Source organism: Anguilla anguilla, chromosome 1 (assembly GCF_013347855.1).
Source record: "Anguilla anguilla isolate fAngAng1 chromosome 1, fAngAng1.pri, whole genome shotgun sequence".
In the NCBI taxonomy this organism is placed as follows: Eukaryota; Metazoa; Chordata; class Actinopteri; order Anguilliformes; family Anguillidae; genus Anguilla; species Anguilla anguilla.
Window position 1 is genome coordinate 49,762,981 of NC_049201.1, and position 26,600 is coordinate 49,789,580.

The window sequence follows — 26,600 nt, forward strand, 5'->3', positions numbered from 1 at the left end:
TGAATCTACAGTAATAAGTTTATTGGTAATATCTTGTTAATGTACATTTGCATAATTTAACTCTTTGCATTTAGTATGCCATACACACAACAGTAATAAGCATTGTGCCATTTCACCTGAAAACACAGTTCGTGTGAATTACGCATCAGTTGAAGCTACATGTTAAAGTCAAGCCTCGCTGTCCTTTCAAGTAATAAATATGACAAAGTCCTTGCGCTTTGGTGGGATTCCCACCTTTTTGGCTTGTTACAGACCTGTAAACACGTAGTATGTCTACTGTCCCTCAGTAAGGAATTTCCGTTGGGTCAGACTCGGATGAAGTTCTCTCCGTGGATGTACACCAGGAACTTGACCATCCGCGCGTGTGCGTATCCGTGGATACGGACGGTTTGTCCAAACAGCTGCGTGGATTGAGTCTCATGTTGAAGTCTCCTCCTGCTGCTCGCCCTTTTTGTCCAGGTGTAATATTTTGGCTGCCAGAGATCCATACGTTATGTGTTTGGCTTCGGGCTGCACTTTATCAGTGCATCTCCTTCCTGTGCAGCGGAGAACAGCATTGGTTACTAGGGGCTGTTCAAGAACCAATCACAATGACCATAGGACACAGAACTGAAACAAGGAGAGCAGCCACATTTGGAGGTGTTCTTTAGCATAATGAGTGCAAAAATGTTCACTTACACAACCTTAAGCTCAGAAAAGTCCTAATGCTGGAAATGCCACTAAGCCAATTTAATGCAATGTCTGTCAGCTAGACATGCATGTTGTTTTATTCCTTTAGTTTTTTTGTCCTGCCTTTTTTCAGAAACAGAATTGATGCACGTTTTTGCCTTTGTAATATAAATCTCTACAAAGGAAAATTGGGCAACCTTATGTATAAAAACTAAAACTAGGGCAAAAAAAAAAAATTAACGCCTGTGCAGTATTTAGGATTTCCATTAATTTCATTAAAAAACTGAAAACATGTCCTCTGGATACATCCTGGACCATGACAAATCTGTTTATGCTAGTCCTCTAAATTATACAACAAGCATGAAAGCTCATTTGTTATGAGGCAGAACTGTGTGAAGGTGACATCCCTTTGGTCTATTTTGCATAATTAGCCAAATAACCTCCTTGAATGTTCCTTTTAAATTTATAGGCTGCATGAAAATGGCAAGTCATTGACCATGTTGTCTTTCACTATAATGACCTGCTATACTGCATATAAACTGGCTTTTCTATAAACTATGCCATTCTGTTCACATTCCATTAAATCTGAATGCAAAGGCAAAGGTCATTCCAAAGCACGAATAGTGAACCACGTGCTGTGTTTAACTACATTAAAAGGATTAGAAAGATTTAGATTTGAAAGCTATATCAAAAGGACAGGAAGGATTTCTTAATAATGCGCAACATGAACAGTGTTCACACCGTGAAGGGTCGTGTGGGGAAAGTTTCGTCTAGAACAGTGTAGCATGACAACACAAAGCTACAAAATGAATGAAACTGGCTTGGATGGCTCCTCTCAGCTTGTTATGTGAAATATTGGCTATTACTAGACATAAATACAAGCCTGATGGAGAAGCCGCTGACCCCATCTATTTGAATAAATTGGCCGGGACAAAATATTCTAATGAGCATTAGTAAATGGGAAACCAACCCCAGTTCTCAAGAGCTTTAACTGATGTACTTATGTAAGCATGATCAATAGATGCTTCCATATTTTCTTCCTTCAGGTTTAATTCTGCAGAAAATTTAATACATGACCTTATCATTTGATATGTACTTTTCATCATAAGGTCAACACATTTGACAGTTCAAGTAGCATGCACATGCCAATCCTTCACAAAGCCGATCAATAAATATATTGCATTGGTTTCTGTAGGTTTAATATTTACATGAACACGGTTCATAAATGAACACGGTTCATTTATCTGGCATTTTCCTGCACCAGCCAAGGTATCCTTTCAAAGGTCAAATGTCAGGAAACCTTGTTGAGTAAATACCCACCGGGCACTTGTCCCATGTCAATGAAAGGCTGCTCGGTCTTGACTTTCGGCCTGTTCCTCGCAATCAGAAATACTCCAAGGAAGGACAGCAGACACCTGAAGCAGTTCAAACAAAAAGCGACTAAATAAATACACGGGCAGATCATTTCAACTCTGTAGGGTTAACAGCGCTGTGATCTTGTGAAATGAATACTCACCCAAAAAGAAACATGAAGATGTTCAGCAGAGCCAAACCGTAGAATTCCTGATAAAACACAATGCCTGCAAAAGGTCAGCAAAAACCAATTGTGAGAACAGGAGCAAAGACTACAATATCCACAATAAGCTGGTGGGGCTGAGTGTCAGTTCTGAGGAGAATAGCAGGCCTGGGATGCATACACAATACGGTTTTGACATATTAGCTGATTTTTGCGCAGTGCAGCTTCCGTGTCTTTAAGCACAGCAATGGAATGCTAAACGCTCGCTTAATGTTTCCTTCTTGCTCTCTCGCAGCTATTTGCCTGAAGATAAATTGACCATTTAGGATTTTTCAGACTCATGGTGTGGACACTGACACACTGACTGGGACGGCCTATTTGAACACACTGAGCACCGCTGCCTTACGATCCCACATTAAAAACATGGACATGAAAGCATTACCCTGGGGAAGAGCAAACGTTACACGTGGTTTAAAAGCGACAGCACCGCCTCTTTTCCCACAGGGGGAGAAATGTGCATCTTGCCCCTCAGATGAAAGGGTGCTGGTTTATCTGCGATCATCAGAGTGAGTCATGGCAGCCAATGGCGATTACTTGCTCCCACAAGTACAGCTGTACTTATTAAAAAAGGATAAATTGCTCCTGCTGCTGCTGCTTATATGTTAACTGCAAAAAATTATTATAATGCCAGCATTTATTTGCTGTCAAGTGAGTCATTTGAACGGTATATTTAGATTCATCAGAACAAAAGGACCTGCTGCCCTGACACAATGGCTGCTGTGAGTTTGAGAGAAGTTTCCTGATGTTTCAGCTCATAACAAAGCCTCATGTAACAGAGAAACACTCTGTTACACTCCTGTACCCCAAATACCCCCTATCTGCTACCCTAAAGCTTGAAAACTCCCTGTCACACCATCCCTGTACACCCATCATCCCCTATCGGCTATCCTATAGTCCTAAACCTCCACGTCACATTACCCCTGTACCCCATCACCCCCTATCTGCAACCCTAAAGCCCTAAGAGCCATATTCCAACATACAACAGGACTTTGTATATTGGTAGAAATTTACACTTTTCTAAAAGTATCAGTGATAGTGGCAGTAACTCTAGAGTCATCCTACGCGGTCGGTGGACTGATTTTGCCTGGCATCTCCATCAAACTGTGAAGAATTTGCTGTATTCTTCAATGAGAAAATCCATACTATTCGATCCTGTATTTCCCAAACTCCCGGAGAACAACCTGATTTACCCTCTTGTAGGCCACCTAATAACATGACCTCCTTCTGCAGAACAAATGATAGTATACTCTGCAGCATTGCAGAAACACCGAAATCCTCCACACGCTCCCTTAACCCAATTCCGACCGGTCTTTTTAAATATGTTTTTGATTTGTTTAGCTAACGATGTCCTAGATATAGTCAATGGTTCTTTATCATCAGGCATTTTGGCACAGGATTTAAAACAGGCTGAAGTTAAAGCTCTTCTTAAGAAAAATAAACTGTACCACTCAATATAATCAATAATTATAAACCCATCTCCCATTTACCTTTCATGAGTGAAATTCTAGAAAAGGCAGCCTTGAAACAACTTATTGATCACTTAATAACAGCATCAGGAAAAATTCCAGGATGGATTTAAAGTAAATCATTGGTGAATGTCCTGAATGATCTAAGATCAAATGTGGATGCAAATAATTTGTCCGTTCTTATTCTATTAGATCTGGGACAGCTTTTGACACCAGACCATAGTATTCTTATACATCATCTTAAACACTGGTTAGGTCTCACTGCTAATGCATTAGACTGGTTTGAATCATATATAACTAGGAGAAAATGTTGTTAGTTTAGGTGACTGTGTACATGGAAGTACATGTGGCGTTCCACAAGGACCAATTCTTGGCCCACACTTGTTCTCCTTATACATGCTTCCATTGTGTAAAATCATTTGTAAATATGGTGTAAATTTTCACACATATACAGATGACATGCAGCTATATATCTCTGTTTCACCAAATGACCCTGATGCCATAACGCATTTGATGAGCCGTTTAGCTGCCATTGTCAATTGGTTGAGCAATAACTTTCTCAAATTTAATGAGAAACTGATTTTTTTTCTCATTGAAATACCAAACTTGGATATCTAGCTGCTAAAGTCAAATCAGAAGTGAGAAATCTTGGTGTCATAGTTGACTGAACCAAGTTTCAAGCCTCACATTGACTGTAAACAAGACTGCTTTTTTCCACTTGTGAAATATAGTATGTGTCAGGCCTTTCCTCTCTTTGAAAAATTCTAAAAAGCTGACACATGGATTTGTTTTTAGATGCCGAAATTACTGCAATGCACTCTTGACAGAACTGAAAAAGAAGTTGATTGATAGATACAACTTGCACAAAATACTGCTGGCAGAATTAACAAAAACAAGGAAATCTGAATACATCACTCCTGTTCTGGCCTCCTTGCACTGGCTCCTGGTATCTTTTAGGACTGATTTTTTTAGTACTTTTACTAGTTTACAAAGCTCTTAATGGTTTAGCACCATCATACATTCCTGATTGCCTATCAGTGTATGTTCCAAGCCAAGCACTTAGATCATCAGCTGCTGGTTCACTTAATGAAGAAAATTAAGCATAACAAATCCAACAAAATTATTCGTTTTATTTTATTATTCAGTTTTACTCTTTGGTTTTACCATTTTGGTGTTGAGATGACAAGCAAAACTTTAAAATAAATAAATGAATAAAAATGAAACGCACTGAAATTTTCTTTTCTTGCAGGATCACTGTCACTATCAGGTCTGAAACAATGGCTGCTCTCATCCTTAGACTTGAGAAGGAGAATATTCTAGAAAGAGAATCCTACATGACCTGGCTGTGAATCAGCACTGCTAAATGTGTTTGCCTCACTTCTTCTTCCATCTTACCCTCATCAGTGAGTCTATAACTACACACTGTAGTGAGGCGGTGCTCCTTAGTAACAGTGTTCCCCACGGTTCCATCTCTGGAACCACTCATTTACTCTCTCGTGTTTCCTCTGGGTCTCTATGACCCAAGGGGTATGCCACTTCTCTGTTAATGATCCCTTTTGGGTCCTAGGATGGGAGGTTGTGGGTTATGTGCTTTCTGAAGCGTGCGTCTTTTTCTCATACAAGAAACCAGCAGAATTGTTACCGACAATGAGTTACCACTCATGTAATGTACACAACCCAAGCATAGCTGTCAAATACCTCATAACTCTCAGATGGCACTGTAGATAATCCTACCTGCAACAATCGCACTAGCAGTGAAGAACACAAAGTTGATGGGCACAACCTCTGTCGCATCAAACATCTTCATGGCTTGGTTCAGGAATCTGAGAGGAGGGGCATGGGAATCAAATGTAAATTGAATAAATTAAATGTTGTATTTAACAATCAACATTCATGTTTATGTATAACATATATCTTTTAAATATTGCTTTAATGCAATACATTGTCCACATGAATTTCTCTCACAATGTTTAAAAAGGTGTAATCTGAAAATTGTAGTTTAGTATTTTTATATTTACCAATGCTAAATGCACAAAAATTGAGCAGGAACACAGAATGTGCAACATTTAACAAACAGCACATCATATCACTTCACGCGAGTGTGTCAGTGTCCTTAAATGAGGATACCCTTTGCACAGCTCACACAGGCAATAACAGCAGTGCGCCACAGCAGCATATTGAACTAGTGCGACTCAACAGTGCAGTTAATCAGGACAGCATTAGCAACCGCACTCTATCGAAAACAAAACCAGGGAAAGCCAATGGAATCAGTGCTGCTAATTATCTTAGGTCACGTTTGTTTTGCTTAGAAAAACAAGCCAGAGCGTAATGGTAGAGCTGCTAATGACCAGAGGTAATTATGAGTAAAACAGCCAATAATCTAACGAAGGGCAATCTAAATGCCAAGTTGCTTTAGAGAAGCAGAAGAGACTAAATCCATGTCCTGAATTCACACAGGAAGCCAAAGAAGAGACAAGAAACAAGTTTCACCTTAAATACACTATTTAAAACATTCCTGTTGGGTTTCACAAGCTATGATTTCACTATGAAGTTGCAGCAAATTTACCTTGGATTGCTAAAAATCACTTTTACTGTAAAACGTCACTCTTCAGCACACCCAGCAATGTGAACACCCAGCACCTGTTGCCTTTTTTGTGGCAACAAGTGATGTCACAGTCCATAATGACCTAGTCGCTAACACTTAAGAACATTTTTTGATGCAGCTGAAAAGCGGGGAGAGTTCAGTGTGAATAAGTTTGGTTTAACCATTTGCATTCACTTGCATTCACTTCAATTTTACTTTATGACCAGTTCACATTTTCCCAACTGCTGACTTAGACTCATGTTTCCACTGGACACATCAAAACAAAACTGGAAAATCCACATTCTGATATGGCTAAATTAAAATACAGGCCTAGCTAGTGGAGGAAAGGGTTTACATGTCAGCACAGAATGATTCAGTTTGCTGGCTGAGTTAATGAAGTGCACACAAAAGTAATGGGTTTGTAAAGGCGTTTCTCACAGGAGACTGGAGCCTCTGCTCGCCCACATCAGCGGGGCCCACAGAAACCCCACGGCTCCAAGCGCCAGACTCCACACTCACTTGATCTGGAACCCACAGGACGCCACCATCACCACAGCCATGACGTAAAAGATGGGGTACGTGAGCTGGAGGCTTCCCTTCACCGACTCCGTGATCATCCCGGACACGGCCTTGACCGAAATGACCGTCAGCGAGGCTGCGGAGGACATCGTGAGACAGTGAGACCGCACTGCGTTCGCCCTGTGACCACATGATCTAGAGCTCAGCATGAACTCTCCAAACTGTGCTTTAGCCTCAACCATCTTACATAGCAAATTACACTGTAACATGACTCTGCCAGAAATAAACTTATTCAGGGTCACCTGACAGGATATTACAGAACACTGCTGAGGCCACTGCAGTGCCTCACACAGGATTTCACACTTCTGGCTAACATTTAGATCTCGCAAATTATGTGTAAAAATACTGGCCACCTCCAGAGAAAGAACCCCCCCCAAGACAGCAAACCCAAGAGCTGCTTAAACTCCAGGTACACAATATACTACGTCTATATATCAAGTTTCAACCTCTGATCTGAATATTTTCCTTCCAAAGCAACCTGTCAGTGAGAAAATAACAAGCTAGAACACCTAAATCACCACAAAATCAGAACACCTAAAAACAGATCCAAAGTTGTTTGCGGGTAAAATAAATAAATGCATAAATTAAAATTAAACTTTCAATATCCTCATTGGTCATCATTGTAGAGGCTGGGCAGGTAGGGAAAGACTGTTCAGCCTTACCAAGCAGAGCCACCAGCATTAGCACCACCACAATGTGTTTCAAGTTCCTCCTCTTGTACAAGTAGAGTAGAACACAGAACACAATAATCTCTATAGTCTGAAAGAGACAAAGGGAAAAAAGAAAAAGTGAAGCACGACCCAAAAACACTCTGTTCTGTTCCTTGGCACAGAAATGAATTTCCCCCCGCGAGTAATTCATTACACAACCAACCTGTTTATTGCGTTCTGCCTTCCTGCCTGAATATGCTAAAAAGAAGTATATTAAAAGCCTATTCTATATTCATACAAAACACATGGCGGCCTTATCAGAATAGCAAAGTGAGCAGCAGGCATTGTCCTATAATTGAAACGAATGACCGGCGCAGATGGAGAGGAGATGAAATGATACGCGGCTCGCGACGGTTAATGAAAGTGTCAGAAAGCCTCCTTGGCGGATTCACCCGTAATCAAGCCCCAAATCTCCAGATGACACCCCGGGCCCCGCTGAATCGAGAGCCGCTGTGCAGCCGAATCGGGTTACAGGAAGCGGCCGCCATCGCTCTCTAATCTCGACGAAACGCAACAAGTCTGCGTTTTTATTTTGTCCAGCTCGCCGTTAAACGACTGCTGCTCTCGTTATCGAATCTGGGGTCTGGCGGGGTACTGGGTGTATATATTCCTTAGTTACGCGCGGCGCTCAATAACGGCAGATTTACTGTGAAATGAGAAATCAATTTAAGATAGACTGGGAGCCGTTATCCTTAACAGGAATAAGAACACGGTCCGATTTCTTCAAACAGCGATAAATCAAACGGGAGCTATCGATCGCGCTGGTGCTGAACGGGGTCCCAGCACGCTCCAGTGATGATCCTGGGTGGTGAGCTGCCTGTGGCGATATTCTCCCCTCCTCTAAATCCCGTCCCTTGTAACTGTCTGAGGGAAGACGGACGACGGGCTGGAGGACTCGCTGAGAGTTAAGCGTGTCTCCTAAACCGACGTGCACGTTTGAGAATCACATTACTAAATCTCTCTGCAGGCACGTTAGCGGGTGCCAGAAAGCCCGTAGAGCGGACTAGGAGAGGCCGCCGCTCCGCGCGCCATTCCTATGTGGGGGTGCTCAGGACCACCGCTGCCTTGTGTGTGGAGCAGAGCCTGTAGCACAGATACAGAAGTCTGGCTTACAAACCAAAATCACTGAAGAGCAATTCAGTGTGAAACAAGGAGGGCTTCTCTCCTCCACATACTAGACAGCCTGAGACAGCAAGAGATTGGATCAGGCCACACCGATAAAGCCACACTGCTTTTAACCCCTGCCACCCAACCTATGGAAACCGCAACCAACACACCTGGCACCAACAGATGCTACTTAACTTGTGGGAATGGCATTGATTTTACTCTGACATAAACCACAGAACTATCAGGTTTCTAATTGACCAGCGGGTCAAAGTAATTTAGAGCCTGGTCACAATCCAGGAAGTCATTAACGACTGAATAGCCATCACACAAAGCTCAGCCATGCTGTTTGCTCAAAGAGAAGGTTTACCAATTCACCTCCACCCGCCTGTTTCTGTTCTGTGTTACAGCTCAACACAGGATTGAACGCATCCTGACAGACACTGAAAACAGATTCCCCCACCCCACCCCACCCCACCCCTGTGATGCACATACAAGGTAGGTGAGGAACTGCCAGCTGACGGAGTATCTCTGGACCAGGTGTGCCGTGACGTGCTGGGAGGTGTGGGGGGCGAAGGTCACCAAGAGGTACGTCCCCGTCACAGCAAGAGCTCCGCCTGGACACACAAGCGCAAACGTGAGAGGAGCAGCGGTGCGCAGGCCTGCGCAGTACAGCGCTGTGAGTCACGCTCCTTCACAGCCCATGACCCCCTCAGTGAATCACCCAGCACTCATTAAAATGTGCCAATATGGGATTACATAACGACTATTATTATCATTATTATAGTAATAATAACAGTACCTTTCATACACAGTAAAAAAAATGATACGGCTTATATTTATATAAAACGATTGCCAAGAAAAACAAAAAAGGAAAACAAAATGTAAAAACCATGTCAAAGCAACTTCACATACATGTTAAAAGCTGCTGTGAATGTGGCTAGAGTAGTGTTTAATTTGACAGTCATGTGAAAGGTATAATTAACAGACCCTCCCACACCCCCCCCCCACCACGGTCCCAACAACCCACAGCTTGGGAAGCACTGGCGCATTGCACACAAGCCTACATGCGGTAATACACTGCCTCACTGCAGACAACAGACCCTTTCACACACAGAGAGCGATTGTCTCTGCTGTATTCTGAAGTGTGCAATGGCGAATCAGACTCCACGTTCACATTAAATATTCAAACTTTCTTCAAAAATCTTTTCTTTTAAAAACCTTTAAAAAAAACCCTGGGTGGTACAGAGTAAGGGTTTCTGAATCCAGACGGTGAGATCTTGAGAGATCTGAAGGCATGCTCAACATACCATCTGCAGCAGTGACAGGAATGCCAGGAACATGCCAGCGTAGACACTAGTCAGATTCTCAGAGGGCTGTTTGTGAAAGCGTGGCATACTTGCCACAGCTCTCACTATTAAACCACTTCTCTATGTCTCACAGTTTGTGTTTAAATGACCTTTGGTGTGCACTTATTGTACGTCGCTTTGGATAAAAGCATCTGCCAAATAAATGTAACGCAATGTAATGTAAACGGCCACTTGCACCTTCAAATGGCCTTCATTGAATTTATGTGACTGGTTATAAAGTCTATGTCCAAAAGAGCTGGTGGGTTTAATGCTCTGTACTGCACTGCCTTGCTTTCACCAGGCTAATAACAGATGTGAGCTGGCATACGAGGCTCTGAATGGAGAACTTACCCAGGACATCAGAGGCCCGTAAGGTCTCTTTGAGGAACACCACAGAGATCACAGCGCTGGCTGAGAAACAGGGAGACACAGGCATGCTACAGTCATGGCATCTCAGTGCAACAGACATGTACATACATACACACACGCTTACAAACACACATGCATGCACACCTTCACGCACGCACACATAAACACGCATGAACAAGCACACAAATGTATGTGCACACGAGCACACATGCGCGCGCGCACACACACAAACCGGAATAAGCACACAAATGTTCACTCAGCACGCACACACGCACGCAGACATATATACAGATTGCTCTAAAGGTGCAGAGGCCTCCTCCAAACACAAACAGAGGCTGTTCTCAGACACTGTTGAGCTTTAGCTGCCTTCTAAACAGAAAGTAATGAGTGTATTTGAGCCTGAAAAGGGAAATTGATTTGAGCAACAAGTGAAGATCAAGCAGCATTTAAGCCGTAGGATATAATGGCATATCATTAAGTCTTTTTACCTGAATTTTAATTGTTCATTCATTCATTAGAGTCACACATGGGTTTCAATGCATCGATTAGATAGTCACTGAGATTGATATCACCATTACATTACTCTGAAGTTTATACAGCGTCATTAGATTGGAGGTGATGTGATGGCCTGAAGTATATCAGATGCACAACAGCTTATGCCGATAGCACGAATGTCAAATACAGCCCTCTCCACTGATCACCAAATGAACATTAAGCAGCTCATCAAGATTCCTCCCCAATTTCATTCCTTATTTAGAAATGGTCCCTCAAGTCCCTGCAAATATGTGTGCGTGTGTGTGTGTTCATGCACACAAACTTTCTTCCTATGTGTAATTCTTCCCTATGTAGGCCTGTTCAGACACTTTATATTTATAAGGCTTGTCTGAACTTGTATGGTTTGCAGGGCTCCTCTGCAAAAGAGATCCCTGGTCTCAGTAGGACACCCTGCTTAAAAAAAGGTTAAATGCATTTTTTTTTTTATGTCACACGCAGTCATTCTGAGAACAGTGCGTGACGCACTCAGCTGCAAGCCAGCGGCTATTTTAAACGCTAAAGGACACATTCAGCACTGCAGGACAGTTGATCAGAGCGGAGGATCTCCCAATGATGGCAACTGGGAGTCTGTGGCCACCTGGTATGAGGTCTGGAGGAGTTAATGAAGCAATAACCTTCCCATAAACCCCCTGCAAGGTACAGCCAGTGCTCCTACTACTGTAGACTCCCACTACCATAGACTACTGGTCACACCTGCTACTGCAGGACCCAGATTGCACTAGTGACACTTTGCTTTAAAGGGCCATTACACCCTAGATCACTTTTTTAAAACCTGTAAACATGTCTGTATGCCTACTTTATAATGAGACATTTTAAGCCATGCCGTCATTTCAACATTTCTGAAATAATATAATTTGACAGAAAAATGGTAGAAAATGTTTGTGCTGCCCTCTACCTTTTGAAAGATTCTTTCTGCATTCTGCTCTGGCACCACCCCAGTCATGACATTAGAGTACCTCTTTGGAGGAACTACTACGACACATAGATGTCAGTCAACATATCCAGCTGGAAAATTGCAGCTGCCCATAAGTTTGTCTACGGACTTTTTAATACGATGGAACACTGCCAGCATCTGATTATCTAGATTGATTTTAGGCCCAATGTTTTTCAAACCGGAGAAATGTGGCAGCCTGTTCATAAACTCTCATATTCCACCTAAACGGTCCACTAAAATATGTTTCTGAAAACATTTGAGACTAGAAATATGCAATGTAATTGCTGCATCTTAATTCATATATGATCTGGAAAGCCTAGTTTGACAGTTTTATCAGAGTTTCACAAACCAGGTGCAACTGGCGTACAAATTCATTTTCATATGGAACACTGCATGTGGAAAACTCTGAGATTCAGATGTTTGCGTGTGAGTGCACTGAATGCTTCATTGATTGAGCGCGATAGGGGCCTGATTTACGAAGACCTTTAGGACGTGCAAAACATTTTAGTGCACTCAAAACTAATAACACAATCTAATCATTTAATTATTCATGTTATTGGTTTTCCATGTGCTAAAAGGTTTTGCACATGCTAAATCAGGGCCTAGGTATTTTTTTTTATCATGGTTATAATTGGCTGCCTCTGTACAGCGTTTTGCTCCCTGGTGAAGAAAGCTTGTTAACCAAACACACTGGCTGCTAAAATGTTGTGGTATGTTGTACCCGTAGAATAACAGCTTTTAACGTCAAATCTCTGGTTCTGAGTGCTTTGGTGCTGGGACAGGCTGCTATCATTTGATTAAACAACAGAATCATGTATGGCGGCCTTTATCTCTGTTTATCTCCCTCTGCCTTATTACAAATTATCCTAATTGTTGATTTGATTTTCCTCTCTGCGAAAGAGCACCACTTTGATATTTCAAGCCCTAGAAGCTCTCACACATTTTTTCCTCTTCACAGCAATCTACACTATGCAATAACAGTTTATCAATTATTCATGTACGTGCAAAATGTTCACATCAGGAAGATCACCATGAGAGAGAAATTGTATCATCTTTGAAATGGCTGACAAACCTTTTTTCATGACTGTAAATCCATAAGCCATTTTTACCTTATTTTGTCAATGGATGATGTCTGTTCTGGCCCCTTTTGGAAAATGTTATAGACATAGCTGTCTAAGATAGGTTATCTGTATAATTGTATCCTCTTTTCTTACTATACATATTGACAATTGTTAGGTAAATATTACACTTGGTGATTACAAATGGGCCTCTGTGCCTTTGTGGTGACATTTTTTTTAATTCTTGAGGGTAACACTGATGTTCTCTGCTACAGTTCATCGCTCTGGATAAGACTGTCTGCTAAATGACTGTAATGCAATGTGATGTGCAGAAGTCTTCAGGTCTGCTAGTCCCTGTTGTGGAGTTGATACACTCCAGAAAGCACATGGCCGTCACAATAAAATCAAACTGCAGTACACCTTCCATGGCCGCATAGTGCGTTTCATTCAAAGTGGCAAGCTGCAGAGAGACCAAACGGCTCTGAAGCAGCCTACAGTTAGAGCCAGGCTGGGGAAACACAGCTGGCACGGGTAACGCCATTCAGGGGGACCTGCGTGTTCGGTCGGGGCACGACTGCTCTCCGAGGAGCTTCGTTGTGTCAGTCCACCAGGCTCAAGGCCTAATCCCCACTGCGCCAAAATACTACCGGACACATCTCCCATGCTCTCTCAGAGAGCCTTTAACTCCAAGCTTTATTTTCTTACCGTTCACGCCATTTCTCACAATTCGGAATGTCTACTTCAGGAGTGTTTGTGCTCATCGCCGCAACCACCTCTGTCAATTCGCAAGAGAGCTGACAAACCGCGCCCTCCCTGCAACACGTGACGTCCGCCGATTAAGAGTCAGAGAAGGCCTTGCGCAGTTTGTGCAGGCAGATTACGGGTGTCCAAATGACCGGGGGGGGGGGGGGTAGCCACTGATGCATCATGAGACACAGACATCCTGCTGACTGAGGTCCCTCCCTTCCCTGGGTAGTGCTAAGGCCAATTACTACATGCCCTGTCAATGACACGGTCCAGATTTGAAACCAGACACAGCAATCTGACAAACACGGCCATGGATGAGCCACCCAGATGCTCCTCAGCTTGCACTGATGCAAGTGTCCAACATAAAACACTCAGTAAGTTCTCCATATTAGAAATTTTTTTAAACTCACCAGCACAGTTATGTACTGGATTGTTGTAACTACGGTACTACAACAGAAGCACTCCCCTCTTTAGGGGTGGGGCATGGAGGTGATGTCACTGCTCCCTGCCCCCGTCTAGGAGGCAGGTTGTTATGGAGTCATCCCCTAATCATGCTGAGCAGAACTGTTATTCTGCAAATCCATCTATTCCAGTCTGGCAGTGCATAAATCTAGGAATCCTCACGGTCTAACTGACCCATGTGTAATAAGTACACCACAAACACTGCTAACACACCACATAGAGCACTCTTTATGACTGTAAGGAACACGAGGTTGTCACAGAAATTCCAACATGTGACTTCAAATGTGACATGCAAAATTGCTGTAATTCTTTTTGTCGCGGGTCACGTCTATCTGAACCTTACAGGCAAAGAATCAGGATTTCTGCTTGGGCTTGGTTTCTGCACATTGCGTACATCAGACTCAACAATCTCCACATGAAGCTCATCTTCTGACATAAATGCACATGAGTCACAACCAAAACTAAAAGATCAACAGAGGAGGGAGGGAAGGAGGGGGAGAGAGGGAGAGAGAGAGAGAGAGGGAGAGAGAGTGTAAGCCCTTAACTGTAGTTAAATATTTAACCAGCTGTCTTAATGTTTATTCAGAATGGGTGAGTTAAAACTCTGAAACAGCCTCAGTGATGTCCTCCCACAATAGGGCGTGACAGGCCAATCAGCTGAGTGGAGGAGGTGGAGTAGCTGGAGGAGGGGACCGACTGCCTTACCAATGACGGACACGCAGCCCAGTGGGGCGATGAGCGAGGCTGGGGCGAAGCCGTAGGCCGCAAAGTTGCCCAGCTCGCCCACACCCATGAGGCCGATGCCACACCACCAGAGGAAACAGGTGTAGTAGGGCTTGGAGCCCGTCTGGGACTGCCGCACATGGGTGTACTTCTGTGAAAAGGAAAGGATTTGATTGGGTTATATTTGTATATATATTTTACTTGTTCCTCACATGGAATATGAATTTAATTATTTTAATTGAACTTATATTACATTAGCAATAAAAAATAGATTATTTATCCACTTGATGGACACCCTTATACATTAATGCATACAAACCTACATGTTAAGCCTCTGGTTAGTAGAGTTTCTGCCTCACATTACTGCAGGGTGTTCATTTTGGATTTGAAAGAGTAGAAAAGCAGTCGCAGGCCTTTAATGATGCATGTTAAGTTACCTGGATATTCAAGGAGATGCTGATCAGAAAATTCCCACATATGGCGATGATAATCCCCACGAGATACGCCTGCAACACAAAACGTAAGTGAGCAACTCGAAAGACGTGTGCCCCTCCTTCAGAGACTCAGAGCCTTCCCTGACTTTGTGCTATTTTTATCTTTTCACATAAGAGGAGAAATCAGAACATTTTTTTCCAGTCGTCTCTCCCCCCATGAGGACTAAGTGAGCACAAGCAGAGGAGTGAAACATTAGTTCCGTGCCCTTGATCCAAGCTGCATAGCAGTAACCCGTGAAACCTCACCCCTTTCACACCTTTCCTTTTGGGCATTTTGGCAGGAGATACAACCACAGGTAGTCTGCCGAAAATTTCAAACTGTGGCACTTGCCATCTACTCTGTACAACAGGTACAATTAGCCCACTGAACTGAAGACTAAGGTCCCACATCGAGGGACCTAACGGCACTCTGATTGCTTCACCAGGGAGGTCAGGGATGTCACTTTCTGTAGCTGACATTCACACATTCAGTGACATCTGTGAACTCCATTACAGACACAGGGCTGACACACCGGCCCTCATATTGGTGTCTCACAAGCTGCCATCCACCACCCAGCAGTGAGCCATCTCCAGAGGCATCACAGAACCCTCTACAAGCATACAACCTCTGCATATCGCTCGCTGCTGTGGCACAGACTGTCTAACGGAGGAATACTGTGTGTTTCCCAGGCCAAAGTGAGCAGACCCTATACCATGGACAGGCCATATTTATTAATCAACTGACTGTCAAACAACTACTATGAATTATTTCTTAATCAAACAAATTCATATTCAGAAGTGGTTCTAAAATTCCTAGAATTCTGACCATAAATGCAGTTACTTTTTTCCAAGAAAAACAATCTGTGCTTCAGAAAAGCATTTCTCCACAGCAGTCAGAAGTCATCATTCAACAGTGAAGATGGCTTCACCAACAACCTGACCTGCTTTAAAGTATCCAATAAATTACCTGACTCCTTGTTTGTATAAAGTTGGCATGAACCTGCATAATGAACCACAGGGTTTGGAATGACAGTCATATCTCAGACCTGCTCTATTCCAGGCTATTCTGACAGTTAAAATATAGAATCCTTTATGGGCCTTGTTACAGCCAAGATCTGCCCCTGCTAGCAAATCAAGCACACAATCAAGCTGCATGCTGTGTAAACATCAGCGCAACTGACGCAACAAGGTCACAAACCGGCCACTCCTGTCAAAGTGGGACCTAAATGAAATATAACCACGCGTACATAGTGCTCGTTTTAATACAGTATTTATTGCAGGTCTGATTTCATTATCCTGACTTCATACTACAAAGATGTACAACATACAATTGAATCATTTAGCAAATGCTTTTAGCCAACTTTGAAAAGTGCATTTCGCATGGTAAGCAAAGGCACTTGAGCTGGATACAGAGAGTTACAATTAAATAATTGGTGCATGCTGCAGTACTTGAGAAACGAAGAGAGAAGGGTTGTTTTTTTGCCTTTTTTAGAAGTAGAAACATGTAGTTTGAAAAGGTAGGCTTTTCAGACAACTGCAGAAAATGGCAGGTAACTCTGCCTTCCTGACTGTTTGGGGAAGAACTTGGGGTCATATGGAGTGGCTGCCAGGTGCTCGAGGTGATGGGACAGCCAAATGGTGAGAAGATGCTGCAGGCAGGAGGCTGGTCGGAGTGCACAGTGTAATCACCGTCTCTAGACAGGAACTTGCAGAACAATTCACAGCTTGGTATGCCACTGTGAGAGATCGGAGCTGAATGTAGGCAGCCACTGAAAGACAGCGAAGGGTGTTCAAAAAGGGGCATAGCGGTGTGAAATCAGGTGGGCTGAATACCAGGTAGACAGCAGCATTCTGGCCCAGTTTCAGTGGTCTGATGGCAAAGGTCAGTAAGCTAGCCAGCAAGGAAGCGTAATAGTCCAGATAAGAGATTGTGTGGACTTGGACAAGTAGCTGCAGAGCCTCTTGACTGAGGTACGGTGGATTGTTCCAAATATTGTGAAGGGAGAACCTGCAGGACAGGGTTGGTGCTGTAATGTGTCCTGAGAAGGTCAGCTGGTCGTACAAGGTCACACCAAGGTTCTTATTTGAGTGGCAAAAAGACATTGCAGAGTCACAGACAGTGACTGAAGCATCAATCTATGGGGAACCCTTTGCCTGCAGGGAAAAAAGTTCTGTCATCCCCAGGTTGAGCTTCAGGTGGTGGGTGGACAACCAGACTGCAGTGTGAGCCAGACAATGCAGAGATATGTACCTGAACTTGGGTGTTAGGAGGAGAAAATTAGACAGTCAAGTGTCCTCAGCATAGCAATGATATGACATGTTACAGGCGCAAATAACTTATAAGTGGACCAAGTGATTTAGTGCAAGAGAGAAGAGGAGCCAAACGCTGACCCATGTGGCACACCGGGCAACAGTGAGTGGAGGGAGAAGACCCATCCCCTCCAGGCCGCCTGGGGGATCGGTCAGGACAATATGAAGCAAACCATTTGAGGGTGGTCAAATGGTTCAACAAAATATAATTCTGTTTTGATTGCTTCTGCAGAAGCCTGACACAGAAAACCAATCTACTCATTCAAGCCTCTCACACCAAGAACAGAACCCCTGATACATATTTTTAAACAACAGTTTACCAGAAGCGTTTAGAAGTTTTAGCAGAATCGTGCAGACAAAAATGTTTCAGCGAATTAAATGACTCTTTCGTTTCAAATCACTGTTTACCGTGTTGTTTTAATTACTCGAATTGTTTAGCAATTAAAGTTAGAATGTTGTGTTCATTATTTTTGGCTCAGGCACAAGATGCTTTGAAGAAGTACAAAATGACTTCTACAATAATAACGATAACCCAATTCCTGCCACGTGACTTGCAAGAAGTGACAAATGACAGCAGAGTTTGCCTGAAAGCCTTATCGCAGTGGCAGTGGGAAATCAACACTCTGACTCACTATAAATGTAAAGCACAGATAACAGCACTTAGAAAAATAACATGGTTTCAGAGCAACACTGAAAGTGTGTGAGTGATGAAACCTTGAGACAGTAAGATTAAACGCGCAGGAATATGGTCATCGATAAAGGATTTCACAAGTAGCCCTTCCAGCAGTCTTTCAGGGGGCAATGCAGGTCAGGCAACATCTGGATCCATGATTCATGAGAACAGAAGACCTCCATTTATCAGGTGCACACCCTGGCAGCCAAAACACAATCGATAGCCTTCTTGGGCTTTATAGTGCCGGGGCTCAGGAAAGGGACCTGACTTTAGATCAGGACTTTTAGATAAGGACATGTGTGTATTTGCATGGATCATATTAGGGGAGATATTAGAAATTAAGACTTTGGGAATGCGGAAGTTTATTGTGTTATGTGTTAGGGAATATCCTTTTAGTTTTTCATTTCAAATCTACACCAAACTTGTATGAGAGCTGCACTGAACTCACAAGTAAAGGACATAAAAATGTGCACAATGCCCAAACAATGATTCAAAGCACAAAAACAGACACTGTGCAACCTGAATTGGCAGTATGAGAGGGCACAATGACAAACCAACAATCAATTACAGTGACAAGACTGGCCCTGTACAACTACTTATGTTGACCAAAAAACAAAATTATCAAGAAAATAAAATGTCAAAATATGAAAATGAAATAACTAAACAGATTTTAGACTGGTTAAGATGAATGCTCTGTGATTTTATAGGATCAGTTTTCGTGACTTAACCTGGTTGGCCATATGAAGCGTTCACATTTCAGAAATTGCCATGTCCGTTGAAGAGGGACAGCGGAGGAGTCACAGTACTGAACTGTTATCTTCCTTCACCAGGAAGTAGTCAAAACAGCCAACACTGAAATGCAAACACACAGCGAGGGTGAACTTACTGCTGGCAATCTTGCCTGACTGTTGGAAAGGCATTGAACATTAAATCTTCAGCCGTTTGCTTAGCAGCTTCCAGTATGTCAAATCCTCACATTACACATATGCAGTACAAAGACAGAGGGGTGTACTCTGCTGAAAATTACAGTTAAGATCAGCCTAAAAATGTAGCTGGTTGCGCTGGAATGAGCTGGTGTACCAGCCTGGTTCAGCTGGACTGAGCTGGTAGACAAGCTTTGTCGAACTGACGAACCAGCATGGTCAGTTTGGTTTGTGATGGACCAGCTGGATTGCTGGCAAACCAGATTTCTGAAGCTCATGAGTGAAGAATCTGAATTTGGCAAATTCACATTAAGTTCATCAATAAGTTGAAGACTGTAAGTAGATTTAAGGTTGTTTCCCTAGGTTGAATACAAGCATTCAGTGTAAAGTTAGTTTTTCATTTAGACTTAGAACATTTGTTTGCCAAATTAAAGGGGGATCTTAATTATATTTGGTGGTACAAAATATGTACATGACAGTTTAGGCTTTGCATTTCAATTGTATTGCCAGACACATAAATTTAAAAGTCAATTTAGTGGTACTTATGCCAACATATTAAATTTACAGAGCATAAGGTCATATTTGGAAATATGGTACAGCATAAAATTCATACTATGATCACATCAGAAGTATACCATGAAGTCATAGATCCGGTTATGCTATTATCAGTCAATCTGGTCATAAAGACACATGCATTCGTTTTGTACCTTTCTTGTCAATTGGGTTCAATGAATCACATTTCATTAACATTTCTTAGTATTGAATTGAATCAAATCTTGAGTTGCATATCTTCATATACTTAGCCAGAGCTCTGTGCATTTTAGAGTTTTATGCCTGTAGGCTAGAAGTTTGGAGAGAAATGGCTACTTTTGCATTTCAGACCTTTTTCCAAATAAGTATAGTGGTGCAGTTGTCTTGACTGTTATTGAGATGTGCTTGAGGAATGTACTTGACTGCAACTCCAGCTGTTCTACCTAGCTCTAGCTAGGCCACCAGCTACCAGCTGTTGTTCCAAACCAAACGCTACACGGTTACCAGCTACCAACTACCAGCTACCATGTTTTACAAACCTAGCTCTAGCTGGTAAAGCTGGTTTCCATCTAAATGCATCGCTCAGTATTTCTCTGCAGACATTTCATTACATTACATTTATTTAGCAGACACTTTTATCCAAAGTGATGTACAAAAGTGCATTCTCACCACAACAGTACAGATTCTATTTAAATACAACAGGTCATGCATATTCCACAGTATGATCTACCATTCTACATAAAAGCATGCATTGCCTACACTCTCTGAGCGATGGAACCTTAACTTAAGGAGCCTCTTCCTAGAATGAGGCAGACGCACTGCATTAGCATGTTACATCACATGTTGTTGAATTACCACAACCAATACAAAGCTCACCACTTCCTACTGGCATGTCTGGCCACTGGCCTTCGGTATGCACTTATTGTACATCGCTTTGGATAAAACGTCTGCCAAATAAATGTAACGTCTGTAACAGACCGCAAATTAACTCGCATGGTGAATTCCCTTTTGAAGCAGCATCCGTATAACAGATTCATGATTTACCATTTCAGTTCATATTATCAAGTCTGCAAAACCCCTTTTGCCCGGATGAAAAGAATAGTTTAATTTGCAGCCAGGATGGACTGCTCAACGGAAAGTGAAATCCGATTTCTGTGCGTGCAGAAATTTAATTGGGGACAAAGGGCCCTTCCATTTGGGCTTACTGCACTGCTGGGGAAACCACATACGCTTTAAACTCAACAGTTACTCAACTCCTTAGTCTGAAAAGTCAGCCCGCTAATATCTAAACATTGAAATTTGGTTCATGTTCTGAAAAGAGGTATGACCAACGACAATGAATGTTGCGTATAGCCATCACAGATTCTTACAGGCTAATCTGTGTGGTAGCACAGCACTGGAGCACAGGAGGAGTGCAGAGGATGAACATCTGAATGTGTAAAGGGTCTTTTAGGAAATCAACTCTTTCTTCCACTGTCATTTACAGTTACTACACTGTAGCAGAGAATACAAAGGAGTATCAGGACAAATTAGCAACGAAAAACAAAATGTAATATTTATGTATATTCATACATCATTTTTACTTGATCATAAACTCACACAATATAGTAAAAACATACATTTATAACACTGCACTTACATGAAAATGTCTGTTATTGCCAGTTTTATATATGGTGATATACACCCAGCAATAACAGACAAAATGTCAGTGTGCAAGTCAAAGAAACAAGAAGCCAATAATCCAGAATGACATTAAGGGCCATGACATAAACGACATTTGATTCATCGTTCACGCTTGGCTACAAGCCTACTGTTTACCCAAGCTTTCCCCAGTCAGCTGTGTGGACAGCAGGAGAGGATCCTTAATGCAGTTACCTATGACTCACAGCTCCCAGTGACATCTAACTGCTCTGGTTAGTCTGGATATGGAATCTGATAATGAAGAGGAGACACCAGGCCTGTCCAGGTGCGGGTGATTTCACCTCTTCAAACATCACTGGGCAAACTAATGTGTTTGTAGGGTGCCCTTACAGACACTGGAAACACCATATATATTAGAAACCAATGAATCAGGTGAAATTTGTTTTTTTACTATATTTAACTGCCAAACCTTGTAATTTAACTAAGGCATATGACGTTGATAAAAACTAAAGAAAATTAATGAATGAACAATCATTAAAAAATAAACATTAATTAAAAAAAGAAAAATGGAAATAGGAGTGTCCAAACAAATTTGATTGGCTGTGATGTCAGAAGATTTATAAGTTTAATTTTCCTGAAGCCCTGCCTAGTTTTTTTCTTAGCCTTCTTAATCTCCTACTTTCCCCTCATCTCAACCGTGTCCTTGACATCAGTCTGCTACTTCAGCACACCTGGCATCCATCTTCATCTCCTTCCTTCTGCTTTCCTCTCCATTTCCTGTCTCACTCTCGCTCTTCAGTTTTTTTCCTCCTGCTCTTCATGTGACCCATTACACATTACACCACCCAAGATCTGCCAACATCAGTCAGAGTGTTCAATACTGTGCGTTGTATCGGATGTTATAGCACTGACTTGTTATTGTTCGTCTGCTCCATTGTGCCTTTGTGCATGTCAATAGGTTCATCAAATCATTCATGATTACATGCCATTTTGCTAGTGTCAGACTAATTTTGTATCTATACTGAGGGTCATTTTCCTCAACTGCTTGCATATAGGCTAATGTAGCCTCCTCTGTATAAAAGTGTGTACAAAATGAATACATGCGTAAATGTAAATGACTCCTCCTATTTACAGTGATCCTTTCACTTTGCTGAACAAGGCACAGCAATTGGCTGACTGGCCACAGACAATGGCAAGACTGGTGAAGCACCTTCATTCTGGCCATAGAGGACATACGTTTCTAATTTCAAAAGATTTTAAACGGTGTATTTAAACAGGCAGCTTCGGTGCCATCGGAGGACTGAGAGAGAAACCCATGGCCAGTGTTGAGGCAGAAAGTGTTCTCTTCCACATTCCTCGAGGAGGTGGTGTGGGGGACAGGGCATCCCTTTGTACAGAGTGACAATAGTGATCTGTGGCTGGGATGGGGCGATGCACAGGCGATGCAGGGACGACTGGTTCAGCGTTTAGCTGAATCAGGGCGTGCAGCTGTTCATCACCACAGTGCTCTCTTTCTCCTGCCTTCTCCAATCAGGCTTCGCCCGGCATTCTTGCTCTATTGTCTTAAAAGCCAGGGGGGTTGGGACATTCCCCTACCAAACCAACGCACAGAGAGAATCTAGGCCAGAAGAGAGGGACGAGGATGAGGACGAGAACACAGAAATGCATTATTTAAGGAGAGAAGACTTCAAGAAGATATAGGAATGTTCCAGAAGGAAGATTATGATACATATATTATTCATATCAAATGTTCATATCAAAACAGATGGTGCGCAAACCAGAGGGACGTATGGTTATGAGGTAGAGGGAAGTGCCTGGTTCAATAACAGAAAAATAAAAGTGTCTGTGGGGTGTTTACAATGTCCCCTGTGACACAGAACAGGACGTTGTGTCTTTAATCCAAGTCATACCAAAGAATAGGCTCTGCCTCTGCTAGAATTCAAGGTGGCCTTTGGGAGGTGTCTGCAATGGGTAGCAGTCCTGCCTTCAGCAAACAATGGCTGCTTTAGCCCACAGCTATGATACAGCCCAAAACAACCCCCAGGCTTGGGTAGGGTTTGGGATACAGTCAGTGAAATCCCTTGGATTATCCATAGACGTGGTTCTGTGCAGGCAAGAGGGCCACACAGTCATACTGTGGGGGTTACTGTGGCACCAGATAGGCTACCACAGCAATCTGGAGAAATCTGTAAAAGTAATAAATCCAAGATCAACTGAAATATGAAGGGGCGTGAACAATTATATAAGAAATACAAGCCAAGTTAGAATATGCCACTGAGAAACACTGGGATGAAACTTAGACTTGAATTTGATAAAGTACTTAATTATGAAATAAGCAAGGTCAAGTAAGAACTTGTTATTATTTTACTGCACCGAGACCAGAAACCTAGTAAAACAAGTCAGTTAAGGAATGCAAGGGAAAGCAGAGACGATAAACTGCACAATGAATAATTATGATACCTGATTGAGCCAATCGGATGTCAGAGGGCATTTAGGTGGTCAGACTGAAAGCCATTTGGACTAACACCCGATCCCTGCCGTGGAATCCATTAGTGCAATGGAATGTTCAAAGGCATGCGAGTGACACAGCAGCCCCAATTCTGTTACACAGAGAATGTCCACTTCCTACATGGTCAAGGAGAAACGCTTCCCCCTTCCCTCACAAATCAACCCAACTTAGTTCCCACAGCACTTCCAGTAGCAATCTGGTTTTACCAGGTAGTCGCCCTTTCTAATAAGTACTAAGGATGAACACCACTGCTGAGCTTCAGCAATCAAATGATGAGTATGTAAAAATCAAGTCCTGCATTCAAATTCGAATAAAACCTATGTTTGCAGTCCTACAATTTTGAGGAATTATTTCTAAAGTAGTACTATTTTTTAAATAAAAACATTTAAAATTCTTAAACTCCCTGGTGCTCAATGCTCATGCTTAACTCCTTCACATCGCAATGTCTCAGTAATAAGCTCACTCTTCTTTACCCAGTCTTTACTCAATGAATTTTTAAAAAATAATTTTAAGTAAAAAAATAAAAGAAAACGGTGCAATGTTTTGTTAGCCTACTCAATAATCGTTTCGTTGATGGCAAGTCCTTACACCTCGTTGCACTTGCTTGCATTAATAGAAGACCACTTTAACTGTTTTAAAAAAGTACTGTGGTGACCAGAAAACCCAACTCCAGCAACAGTTATGTGGCTGTTACAGTCTGGTGGAGCTGGCTCGGGGCGGGCCAGCGACGAGTAGGCATATTAGCGTCGTGTCGTATGCGGGCACAAAATGTCACCTTCCTGAAATCATCCCTGCAAGCGGCGTTTTATTGACAGTTTGGTTCTTATTCTTCTCAAACCAATGTACCATGGGCTGCGTGACTACAGAACTGAATACCCGCATCAGCCCCTAAGTGTAGGCTACAATAACACCTGAAGGTTTCGGTATCTGCGATGCCAAGCCTAAACTGAAGGATATATAGCTGCAGCCTTCCAGCTACTGCCCTTCCAAAGTTTGAATCTCTCATACACTTGCAAGTTTCACATCGTTATCTAGCCAATTCACATAGGAACGGTGCAAAAAATGTTGTAGGGGTAGAACGTTAGCCTACGTCTGAAACTTTTTCCAGTGCAAACATCTTGGCTCTAGAGGAAGTGAAATGGACTTCCCCGCGGATGCGCAACATTTCCTCAAAGAATCCTTTTTAGATTTTCACACATATGGGTCAATAACAGATCAAAGCAAATGCATTATAATGATCCACTAATGCACCAAACAGCACACCCTTCCATATCTAGCGCAATAAGTGTATAGACGAATAAAAATCAAAACAAATTCTTGAATACGCCGAAATAATACGTACATATCGTTACTTGATTGATTTATTCGGGTTATTACACCCTATTTATTAAATGAACTGGCTACACACACTCACTACTAAAACTGTTTGCTGTTAGATTTGATTTGTGTAGCCTTTCATTGAGTTTAGGCTAATAACTGTTAAGTCAGTAGCCTACATCAAGATAAGAATCAGTCAGCAGACTGTCTTACTAACAGTCACAAGTAAAGTAGACAAATTTCCTGTGAAAGAGAAGTTTAAAAGTTTTACCAATGACATGAGTTGTCCTTTCATATAGCCTACCAAAAGCGCTACCTTGCGTAGCCTATTTAACATCTGTCCACCTAAAACTTTAACCATAGGCTTTGCGTCCAGGTTTTTTCGTGCACTTTAGCCTATGTTACGACTATGCTAAAGTATTAGCATTCGTTCTGATTTGTCGTTCCCCAGACCCGAAACCCCACGAAAGCATTGAAAGGTTAAAATAGTGCTGATGCCTACCTTGTACGAACGATCGACATCGGGCGTCTGCGTAGCGTTCTTTGCCGGTTTCTGATAAAACAAGCTCTCTATAGTCGAGTTCGCCATCTTTTCCTGATGCTTCTGTGGAAGAAACTGTCGCCACACAGTGACAGAAAACTCAGGATGCCTCATAAACAGAGCATCTTCGCTTGTACTTGTTTTAACAGTTTTGGAAAGTTGGAGTAACTCCACACACAGTAATAAGCGCTCCCATAGACGTGTTTCACTGGCCAGACTTCCTGTGACTACAGTCTTGAATCGGAGGGTGTGAACAGGTGGCACGCTGTTCGCGCTGGACAGAGGTGTGGCGGATCTAGCTATTAGGCTAAGTTTTCCCTCCCAGACTCACTACCGCAAATAACACGTCAAGTTTTCAAGTTGCAAATGTAAAGATAACTGTTCTGAGAAACAATAGGCTAGCCTTTATTTTAATTCAAATGCCACACTGTAGCCCTTTGTTTCTCAGAGCAGTTCAACGCAGTTAGAAGCAGTTCCCGTTGCTATTAGGCTATGTAATGTTTTCTTTTTCTTTAAAAGAGAACTAATATATATCGCAGACGCCTAAGATACACATTAGATACATATGCTGATTTGGTCTAATATACATATACTAGTGTCCTAACTGATATTTTGGCTTCATGTTAATGTTTCATCGCGCCAAACCCAATTGACATTTCATTTAAACAATTTAGTAACCTACGCCTAAAGCAGGGGTGCTCAACCCCGTTCTCGAATATCTACCTGTAGGTTTTCACTCCAGCCCTCACAAAGCACACACCATTCAGCAGCTAGAAATCTCGCTGAACTGCTAATTA

At 42.3% G+C, this 26,600-nt stretch overlaps 1 protein-coding gene across 3 annotated transcripts; it reads right to left on the bottom strand.

Annotated features, from left to right (window-relative positions):
* Positions 1 to 26,600, bottom strand: LOC118211849 (NIPA-like protein 2). Of its 3 annotated transcripts, none has more exons than XM_035389375.1 (12): positions 26,527 to 26,600; positions 25,765 to 25,878; positions 15,323 to 15,391; positions 14,868 to 15,036; positions 10,389 to 10,448; positions 9,184 to 9,305; positions 7,537 to 7,633; positions 6,815 to 6,950; positions 5,446 to 5,534; positions 2,186 to 2,249; positions 1,990 to 2,084; positions 1 to 536 (listed from the first exon to the last, which is right to left on the bottom strand). In XM_035389375.1, exons 2-12 carry the CDS (start codon positions 25,849 to 25,851, stop codon positions 418 to 420), a joined length of 1,107 nt encoding a protein of 368 aa, XP_035245266.1. In that variant the 5' UTR covers positions 25,852 to 25,878; positions 26,527 to 26,600; the 3' UTR covers positions 1 to 417. The 3 variants fall into 3 exon arrangements, with proteins under 3 accessions (XP_035245266.1, XP_035245275.1, XP_035245257.1); XM_035389384.1 differs by lacking the exon at positions 26,527 to 26,600 and adding an exon at positions 26,486 to 26,511; XM_035389366.1 differs by lacking the exon at positions 26,527 to 26,600 and having other exon boundaries at positions 25,765 to 26,451.